The 11,395-nt window shown below is 39.9% G+C and overlaps 1 protein-coding gene across 1 annotated transcript in view; it reads left to right on the top strand.

The window, feature by feature from the left end:
* Positions 1-9,490, top strand: part of LOC143928214 (uncharacterized) — a 694,330-nt gene extending 684,840 nt beyond the window's left edge. Inside the window, exon 5 of the mRNA XM_077452960.1 lies at positions 5,894-9,490. Coding sequence (XP_077309086.1) covers positions 5,894-6,104 — 211 coding nt within the window. The 3' untranslated portion in view covers positions 6,105-9,490. The remainder of the gene's footprint in view (positions 1-5,893) is intronic.
* The last annotated feature ends 1,905 nt before the right edge of the window (positions 9,491-11,395 follow it).

The following is an 11,395-nucleotide window of genomic DNA, read 5'->3' on the forward strand; positions in this document are numbered from 1 at the left end:
GAGGCAACTTGGAGACGACTTGAACACGACCTGGGGCGACTTACAACACAACTTTAAGTCGCCCCAGGCCAGGCGACTTTTGCCGTGGCCAATCAGAGAATGAGCTCTGAAGGGGGAACCCACGCCAATTTTTTTTCATAAATTTGGCGTGGGTTCCCCCTCCGAGAGCATACCAGGCCCTTAGGTCTGATATGGATTCCAAGGGGAACCCCCTACGCCGAAAAAACGGCATGGGGGTCCCCCCAGATCCACACCAGACCCTTATCCGAGCACGCTACCCGGCCGGCCAGGAAAGGGGGTGGGGACGAGCGGGCGCCCCCCCCGAGCCGTACCAGGCCGCGTGCCCTCAACATGGGGGTGCCTTGGGGGGGGCGTGTGGCCCCCCACCCCAAAGCACCTTGTCCCCATGTTGATGAGGACAAGGGCCTCTTCCCGACAACCCTGGCCGTTGGTTGTCGGGGTCTGCGGGCGGGGGGCTTATCGGAATCCGGGAAATCAATGGGTACAAGTCGGATTGAAGTAGTACAGGAACTTCTTTTGAAGTCGGAGCGACTTCAGTAGCGTGCATTAAGATGGCTCTCATTCACTTACATTGATTTTTAAATGTTGTCCGACCTGAGGCGACTAGGGGCGACCTGAAGTCTGATCTGAGTCACCCCCGTGTGAACCGAGCCTTAGTGTTTAAAACCCAACTATTTTATTTCCCCTACAAGTAAGGTGTACATACTGTACCTCCCAACTTTTTGAGATGGGAATGAGGGACACCTATCAGCAAAAGTATGCAGGTATAGGACACACTCTTTTCCACGCCCCTTAAAGGAAAATTGTAGAAAAAAAAACAAGATTTGTTAAATTCACAAGTGCTTTTTAACCACTACTATTCCTTTATATTGGCTTTTGGAATTTACAAATGCAGCAATTTAGAAATCAGATTAAAGGTTTAGCCCTGGAAAACACTTTCTGATAGCTAAAAAGTTAATTTTATATACATCTATATAGATCAGACCAAAATGAGGGACAAATGAGGAGGAATGAGGGACAGAGGGACATTGCTCCAAATCAGGGACAGTCCCTTCAAATCAGGGACAGTTAGGAGCTATGTGTGTATCCTTTACAATATCTCCTCTCTCCTCTTCCTCTCTTTTTCTAACATCTTAACATCATAAAAGAAAAAAGTTCTAGATGGTCCCCCCAGCGGGAATTAAAAAAAAAAAAAACTTAACACAACCATGCCATGCCCACTGCAACTCAATCATTTGTTATTTTGGGACAATACCAAGGAGTTGATGAAGTGCACTTATCCACTTGCCTGACCAAAACTAATGCTCTCTCCCACTTCCACCATGCCATGGGCCCATTGCAATGTGTACAAATACATACATTTGTTTTGCACTGGCTGTGCCTATGCAGTCTTTCGCAGCAGGCGTAATTTTCGGTAAACCTAACCCACTGATCTGTGACAGAACTTTTAGCCTCCGTTCACACTGGTGTGACTTGTCATGTGATTTGACACATAAGTCACACCCCATTGCCGGCAATGGAACAGTTTATATTGCTGCTACTTGTGCCACAGTGATTTATGTAAAAGGTTCCTGCGCTACTTTTTACTGATTTCATTGCAAGTTGTATAGACTTCAGTTAAATGAAAAAAAAAACAATATAGGTGTGGCAGAGCAGTATAGTGAAATAAACAATTATGGTGATAAACACTGATATTGCAATAATATGAAAAAAGTCCAAAAACATAAAATGAATGAATCCACGTTGTACAAAAGAAAAAAATGAGACAAAACAAAACAAAAAAAAAAAACAAGCTTGTGTGATATCTTTGGACAACCTCCAATGAACGGAGTGCTCCCACAACCTCATGCAATGCTCGCTCATCTCCTTTAAATTACCCTGCAAGGGGTCAAACACGTCTTGCACCCTGTGAAAACATTCCCTCCCAGGTATCGTCAGAGAATCTTGGTGGTTCAAAGGATGAAAGTAATCAAAAGCAGGTAGGTACTCCTTCCATTGTGTTACTTTAAATCCAAAATGAACAGTAGTAGTAATCCACCGCCAGGTTCCACCTCTACTAGTTTCACCACCTCCCACGTGTCTTCATCAACTCCTCCAGATGAAGATATCACACAAGCTTGTTTTTGTTTATTTTTTAATATTTTTGCACAACGTGGATTCATTCATTTTATGTTTTTGGACTTTTTTCATATCATTGCAATATCAGTGTTTATCACCATAATTGTTTATTTCACTGTTACAGCGCTGTCACTCCTATATTGTTTTTTACTGATTTCTGTGGGAGCACATTACTGACAGCTGATAAAAAGTTATCACTATTATATGTTAAGTTTCACATCTCACACCATATTACCGCGCAACTACCTCAATTTTAGTTTTCTGTTAAATGAAGTCACAAGCTGTAATGAAATCGGCAGTGCAAATCGCTCCAATGTGCATATTTGAAATTATGCTGAAGTAGCACGATTTCAAAGCTGCACCAGTGTGAACCAGGGCTTAGGCTAAGGTCATACAGACAGCAAAGGGATGTAAAAATAGGCAGTTGATTATTTTTACCCCTGATCACCAACCTACAAGTTAACATGGCGTACTCCCAGGTCCACAATCATTGCCACGGAGTGTTCACTTTATGATGTATCAAAATAATGGGGCATGTTTCACTGGCCATATTGAAGTTTTGAATTCAATGGGGCCTACAACCATGTGTCAATTCCTTGGCACGTGGTTGCGGTGCACTATTTCAAAATACAATGCTGTGAAAAAGTATTTGCCCCCTTTCTGATTTTTATTTTTTTTTTGCATATTTGTCACGCTTAAATGACTCAGATCAATTCAATTTAAATTATGGTTTTATTTATTAAGGCAAAAAAGCTGTTCAAACCTGCCTGGCTTTATGTGAAAAAGTAATTGCCCCCTAAATCTAATAACTTGTTGTGCCATCCTTGGCAACAACTGCAATCAAGTGTTTGCGATAACTGCCAATGAGTCTTTCACATTGCTGTGGAGCAATTTTGGCCCACTCTTCTTTGCAGAATTGTTTTAATTCAGCCACATTGGAGGGTTTTCCATCATGAATGGCCCATGTAAGGTCATAATACAGCATCTCAATTGTATTTAAGTCCGGGCCACTCCAAAACCTAAATTATGCTTTGTTTGAATCGTTTGGAGGTGGACTTTCTGTTATGTTTCGGATCATTGTTCTGCTGCATAACTCAAGTGCATTTGAGCTTGAGGTTATGAACTGATGGCTGGACATTCTCCTTTAGGATTTTCTGGTAGAGCTCAGAATTCATGGTTCCATCAATTATGGTAAGTTGTCCAGTTAATGAAGCTGCAAAGCAGCTCCAGACCATCACGCTACCACCACCATGTCTGAATGTTGGTATGATGTTCTTGTTATGAAATGCTGTATTAGTTTTATGCCAGCTGTAACAGGACGCACACCTACCAAAAAGAATATTGGACTAAAATTCTTGGAGATAATCGAGATGTTTTTTGGTAAATGTGTGATGAGCCTTTGCATTCTTTTTAGTCAGCAGTGGCTTTGGCCTTGAAACTCTCCCATGGATGCCATTTTTGCCCAATCTCTTTCTGATTGTTGAATCATGAACACTGATTTTACCTGAGGCAAGTGAGGCCTGCAGTTCTTTAGATGTTCTGAGTTCTTTTATGACCTCCTGGATGAGTCGTCATCATTCTCTTGGTGTAATTTTTGTAGGCCCGTCACTCCTGGAAAGGTTCACCCCTGTTTCAAGTTATCTCCATTTGTGGATAAAGGCTCTCCCCATGGTTCACTGGGGCTCCAAAGCCTTAGAAATCCCTTATAGACTGATACATGTACATTACTTTGTTTCTAATCTGTTCTTGAATTTTTTTAGATTATGGCATGATGTGTGGCTTTTTGTGATCAGTTGGCGTGCTTCACTTTGTCAGACAGCTTCTATTTATGTGATTTCTTGATTCAACAGGTCTGGCAGTAATCAGGCCTGAGTGTGGCAAATGAATTTAACTCGCTTTCCAAAAAATGTTGGTTAATCACAGTTCATTCATGATTAAGCATGGGAGGGGGCAATTCGTTTTTCACATAGGGCCAGGCAGGTTTGAACAGCTTTTTTCCCTTAATAAATGAAATAATAATTAAAAAAACTGCATCTTAGATTTCCTCGGGTTATCTTTGTGTAATATTAACCACTTGGCATCTGCCATATAGCAGAATGACGTCGGCAAAGTGGTTGCGAAATTTTGACCGGACATCTTATGACGTGATCAGGATAATGCAGCCGGTGCGCACCCACTGGGGTGCTCAGCAATCAGAAGTGCGGTATGTCAGTCTGACACACCGCAACTCCGATTGTGGTATGAAGCCGACAGAGGCTTCTTTCCACGTTATCAGCTGTGACCAATCACAGCTGATCATCGTGTGAACCAGGAAGTGCCGGTAAACGGCTTTCTTCAGTTCATGCTGACAGGGAGAGCCAATCGGTGTCCCATTAGTAATGACCATCAGTTCCCCATCAAAGTGCCAATCAGTGTCACTCAGTAATGCTTGTCGGTCTTTTTTCATTTTATAGCACAAAAATTAAAAACTGCAGAGGTGATCAAATACCACTAAAAGAGAGCTCTATTTGTGGGAAGAAAATTATAAAAACTTAGTTTGGGTACAGTGTTATATGACCGTGCAATTGTCATTCAAAGTGTGACAGTGCTGAAAGCTAAAAATTGTCTTGGGCAGGAAGGGGGGAAAGTGCCTGGTATGGAAGTAGTTAAAATTAGTTGGATGATCTGAATCATTTAAGTGTGAGAAATATGCAAAAAAAATCAGGAAGGGGGCAAATACTTACACAGCACTGTAAAATCCCTCTAGGGATAAAAAAAGCAGGCATTTTTATAGTGGTGTAAAATATAATATCCCGTAATTGATTTAATACTGGAGGTATAATTGTAGTCATAGGTGTATGCAGCCTATTGTTTTAGGGTGTGCACTTCAAAGTTCAAACACACATGCCTGTGTGTGTGTGTGTATATATATATATATATATAATATGCACACACATACACTCTCATAAATAATTGTAAACAAACATTTTAAAATGTAAAATGTATTAAAACATAGATGGTGTCAGTAGGATTAAAACTGTTGTCAGTAGTTTTTTTTATAATTTAATTTTATTATTCTGTGTTTGTTTTTTTTATTTTTATTTTTTACAATTTTTTAGAAGCCCAATTTGGGGCTTTGGTGAAATATCAGGGATCTGAACAGACCCTTGATGTCTCACTTTTGACACAATGTGTTCATTCAAATATGGAAGGGGCCGGTAAATTACATATTTACCATCCCCTTCCCCTGCTCTCCATCTTAAAACTTCCCCTGCAGCAACTGGAGGAAGAGGAGAGGAGAAGAGAGGAGGGAAGCCATCAGCACTGTGGGGGGGGGGGGGGGGGGAGCACCCTGTGCGCACACACCTATGATTGTAGCATAGATATTGGAATCCCTCTTTTTAATTTGTAATATATTTGTCTGTGTAAAGGAAAAAAATCAGAAATGTGTGTTTAAAAAAGCAGGCATTCATAAGGTGACCGTATTGCCTCCTGAACATCTGCAAACCACCACTCAATCACCTTTGAAACGTGGTTACCATGGATTGATTAGTCCACTACTAGTGTGAAAGGAGCCCTACTGTAAACAACAAACCTCATTTCTTGGTATAAAGGCAGATTATACCAATATAAGCAGTTTTTCTATGTATGCCGTGGAAGCAATCAATGCAAGAAATGCCATCAAGTCTAAAGTTCAACTTTAGGAAATAATAAAAAATAAAATTCAAGTATAACAATCTATCTATAAAAGTATTTTTTTTCTTCTTTTTAACAGGTGTTTTATGTGTTACTGCAATAACCAGTACGTAAAAGCCAGATTATCTTCATTTTCGATCAAGGCCAGATCTCCGGAGGAGCAAGGAAGGATTGGGCTGCAGAGTTCGATGGCTCAGAATTCCGTAACAAGTGTGGCGAACAGAACTGAGACAGAGAAGCAGACAGCAGTTACACCAAAAGACACCCTCAGCCTCAAGCTGTCTGTATGACTGGAGGAGAGTCAGGACTGAACCCAAGGAAAGCCCAAAGGCAGAGGGGAAAACAGATTGATTTTCAGTGAGTCATTTAGCTTCTGGATTGGATGCAGCTCTCCCCTGCTGGCAATTTGGCTTGGTATAAATAGGACACACACTGACTGAGTAGCTTAAAATAATTATATGTAGAAATCCCCAAAACGGCTCACCATCCAAATATTTCCTTTTGTGTGAATATAGACTGAACAAATTACATTTACATTATTAAATATGAAATCATTGGATTTACCTCAATTTCGCATTAAGCAGGAAACTGGACACCATTCAAATCTACTGCCACTAATGGGTCTGTGCTTGCTGTGTCAGTTGTGAGTGGGTGTTAGTACAATATCCATTTGTCTGCACAGAAATGTGATGGGATCATGTCTATATATTGAGAACACAAAGCCACAATCTACAGGACTTCAAATATATATATTTAGCATCCACCCATATGCTTTAATGGGAAAAGCAAAACAAATGAATTGAAGGTTATAAATGCAAAGTTACTTTCTGCACTGAATATACACTTTATTTCAGATGTATGGCACAATGTAATTGCAAAAGGTAGGGTATAATGTAATTACAAAGTATCTCAGACTCAAACTTCAGACAAAATTAAGGACATCAAAATTAAGCTTTGTAAATGGCATTTATTACTTTTTTCCAGTAAAGTCTGCGCATGCTTTTAAAGTGTTCATTGTGCCAAATAAGATACATTCACTCTTGTTTGTTCCTATGTTGGTCTCTTTACAATTATTGACAGCTGGCAAGTGTTTTGCATAGACAAAACATTTCAACTGTGTTTAATTCCAAAAACAAAATTTAAATTCTTCCTATTGAGCACAATAATTACTTCAAGAACCTGCATGAGGAAACGTGATCAGTAATAGCATTTACATAGCTAATTCAATTTATGTATTGAAAAAAAAATGTACCGCATTTGAATGCCCACTTCCAGCCAAAGCATCTTTTTTTTTTTTTTTAGTTTACGGTAGAGTAAGGAAAGGGTTGTAAGGTCTGCGTGGTTTGTTTGCGTTTGCCATGAAGGAAGTCCTTTTTTTTTTTTTTTTTTTTTTTTTTTTTTACATGCGTTTCTTTTTTTTTTACTCCTCCTGGACATGAAAGTAAATCTTTTTTATCTTTTTCATAATTCACTGCTATCTTTGTCCAATGATAAAGATTCTATTTTTCTTTTTATGATTTTCCTGTGTCTGCATTGAGTGATTTTCCTTTCAGACTTCACAGACTTCTGCCTGACAAATCTCACAAGAAGACAATTCTGCACTGTGTGGGTGCGTCATCTTGCTAGATTTGGGCTACTTGGCATTCCCAGGATCTCGTTGGAGGAATGGTGAAGCTGCCTTCTTAAGTATAAAAGCTGAGGAAACAGTATATTATCTAAAGCCTCCTCCCCCCACAATGTTTTATGTGTAAGGCCTCTTTCACATGGACAATCCGTTCAGGTCCGCCTGTCAGTTTTTTAGGCGGACCTGAACGGATGCTCCATAGACCTTTATTGAGCGTCAGATGTCAGTGGTGACATATCCGCTGACATCCGACTCGCTCCGATCCGAAAAAGTGTGACGGAGGAAAAACCTACTTTTCCATCCGTCATTGGATGTGGTGATGACGGACTCTATGGTAAATAGGGGAGAGCGGTGCTCTGACAGGTCCATCCCTGTGCAGTGTGCAGAGACGGACCTGTCATCTTCCTCCTCAGCGGGGATCGATGGAGCGATCCCCGCTGAACAAATGGATGTGCACGGGGTGGATCATCACAGATCCGTTCTGTGTGAAAGAGGCCTAAGGGAGCCATTACTAAAAACATAGACCTTGCTTGGAGTACACTTTAATTACTATGCCAATGGGGGTGTATACATATCCCCACTAAAAGGATGGTAGTTATTAGAGGAAAAAAAAATATTATTGGTATTGAGACCTTTTTTTTTTTTTTTTTTTTTTTAAATCTTTATAGCGGTGACTTTTTTTTAACCTTTATAGCAGTGACTAACCCCTATCATTCTTTAATGATTCTGCATATCGTCTAGCTATATGGATCATTCAATACCAGACACAGAGAAAAAAATTGACAGGGGTTTTAGTCTTCCCATATTCTACTAAAAAAAAGGCATTAATTCTGTCTAACTATTGGAGAGTTTCCTTACTTCCTGTCCGGTAAAACATTGTCAGCGGGGCAGGAAGTGAGGATAAATCTCTCCAACTGAGCCTCGATTAGCAGAAAACCGGTCAGAGGTTCTAACCTAACCCTGCTCTATCCAAAACAACAACAAAAAAAATTTTGGCTGGACATACACATTTTGATAACTTTTACCTGCAAGCCATGAAAGATTTTTCTGATGCTTTTTGACAGTATTTTAACTTGTATTGGTTTGGTGCCTCCTACAAAAAATGTCCTAATTAGAACCTAAGGCTCCATGCACAATAGCGGATTTTTTTTTGTTTGTTTTTTAAGCTAACAAAAGACTGGAAAAAACATTGGTAATAGCTTTTTGTAGTAGCGTGGCAGTGATGGTATCTACCCAGGTAAGCTCCAAACACTGGACTCTACTCCTGGTAGACTGTTGTAGCAGTGAGAGGGTGCAGATGGGTGAGTATTTCTTGCTGGGGAGGGTGGACTATCATGATGTATTGTCATTCTACCCTTGATGAGCAGGTGACTGTCTCTTTAACTAGATTTAGCGGAGTACTGTTCAAGCAAAAGTGAACATGACACAGGTGCTCAGAAAACCACATGAACTTGAACATTTGCATTTTTATATTATTGTAAAAAAAATCCTTAGTTTTATCTAACAGAAAACTATAACGTAAACCAAAATACTGTGTAACGGCATCTCCCTGGGATATTTAAAGTCCCACTGTTTTATTAAATGAATTGGTTTTCCTTTCTATGTTAAACATTTGATGTGTTCTGTAGGAATAATCGTTCTTTTTTTATGCTGTATAGTTATACATGATTTCCATTGCAAGTCATTAATTTTAACAAGGAATATTAAATACAGTACACAGTAACATTTTAAGCAACACTGCTACTGGTTTGAAACTATAATTATCAAAGATGGCATATTTTTGCATAGATTTTTTTTTTTTTTTGCATATGTAAATGTAGCACATTTCATCCAAGCATTTATTTTAAAAAGTTTGTTTTTAAAAGATTACTTTTTAATTAGTGTTTTTTGACATTTTGCTAAAAGTTTGCACATCGAAATAAAAGGTGTCCACATGTGAACTGTTGATGGTAATTAAAATCGTACTTGAAAATAAATGTATTTTACTGAACACTCCAGCTGGCAATGGACTATAAGGAAATATTTTGTCTAATAAATTGTTATTAAAATGTTGTCATTTTTGTGCTTCTTTTAATCCATAAACGTATACGAATGTAAATAATAAAACAAATGTGACTAAAATCAGTTGGTTTATGAGTCTTCTTAGGGCCGGTTCACACAGCGAGGCGCGGCGAGGCGTTTCCGACTTGCCTCGCCGCGACCTGCGGGGACCTCAGCGGCGACTTGCAGAGGACTTCTGTATAGAAGTCAATGCAAGTCGCCCAGAAGTAGTACAGGAACCTTTTTTCGGAGTCGGAGCGACTCGAGTCGCTCCTCTCAGAACGGTTCCATTGTACAGAACGGGGGCGACTTGCGGGAGCGAGGCGAGGCGAGCCGTGTCGCCTCGCATCGCCTCGCTGTGTGAACCGGCCCTTACCAAACATAAATGATAATAAATGTTGTTTATTAGATGGTGTAAGGTAATTATTATTACTTTAATTCTAATAAATATTATTGGGCCAAAAGTATGTCGAAACCTGGTTGAGTTATATATGGCTTGTTCAACTTCCCATTCCAAAATTGCCTTCCATTCCTTTGTGCCTGTAATGCCGAATACACACGGTCAGAAATTTGGCCAGCAAAAGACCGATGAGAGCTTTTGGTTCGGAAAATGCGATCATGTGTCTGCTCCATCTGACTTTTGCTGGCTGAATTTCCGACCGTGTGTATGCGGCATTACAGGCACAAAGGAATGGAAGGCACTTTTGGAATGGGAAGTTGAACAAGCCTTATATAACTCAACCAAGATTAAGAGCATGTTCTCAATTTTTCGGTCGGAAAAAGTTCCTATCCGAAAATGCATTTGTGTGTATGCAATTCCGACACGCAAAAACTCACGCATGCTCAGATTCAACTACAAGAGGGAAGATATTGGCTACTGGCTATTGAACTTCCTTTTTATAGTCCCGTCATACGTGTTGTACATCACTGCATTCTTGACGGAATTTGGTGTGACCGTGTGTATGCAAGACAGCTTGAGCAAAATCCCATCGGAATTCCGTTGGGAAAACCATCAGAGCTTTTTCCGACCAAAAATCCGATCTTCTGTAGGCGGCATAACTATATAACTGCCACCACTCTTCTATGGATGTGCTTGGAAATATGTGCCCATTCAGCCTAAAGAACATTTGTGTGGTCAGTTGGTGATGTTGGATAAGAAGACCTAGTTCACATTTGACATTCCAATGCATCCCAAAGGTATTCCAGTAGGCTTGAGGTCAGAGCTCTGTGCAAGCCAATCAAGTGTTTCCACAAAACTCTAACACTTAATGACCAGGCTTTGTGAATGGGCGCAAAGTCATTATGGAACTGAAGAGGGCCTTCCCTGAGTTTTTACCACAAGGTTGGAAGCAAATTATTATTTAATCTGTCTTTGTATTGTACCCTGTAGCAGGATGAGAGGTTTAAAAGTAAAAACTGTAGTAACAGTTTGTACAATATGCATACATACAAGGTTTGTGATTTATATAGTGTAATCTAAGTTTACTCCTATTGCAGATTGCCTTCCCACTAAAGTTGTTGTTTCCTACCACCTGCTTTCAAGCTTTGCCAGTTGGGGTTGGAGATAAGCTCACTCAAATTCTATTGTAAGGCATTAGATTTTAAGAGCAGCATCAACTGGAAAAATAAAGGTTTGTTTTGTGGCCTTAAGGCTCAAATGCGGCTAATTCATACTGGACCTTGTCGGTAATACCTGGCTCGAGGAGCTGGGTGAAAAATTAGCAGTCCAACAACACTTGCTTCCAATTATATTCAGGCACTGTTTAGCTGTTCTGACAGCCACTGGAGCTAACTGCCAGAATACAAAGACTGGCAGGGAAGATTTACCCATCCAGAGTGTTAAGCATGAATGGAGGAATCTGAATAAAAAAAAATCTATAGTTTTGCCAACTTATAGGAGAATTGCAGGTTTAATTT

Source organism: Lithobates pipiens, unplaced genomic scaffold (assembly GCF_037356315.1).
Source record: "Lithobates pipiens isolate NorthernLeopardFrog02 unplaced genomic scaffold, aLitPip1_a1.2 Scaffold_23, whole genome shotgun sequence".
NCBI lineage: Eukaryota > Metazoa > Chordata > Amphibia > Anura > Ranidae > Lithobates > Lithobates pipiens.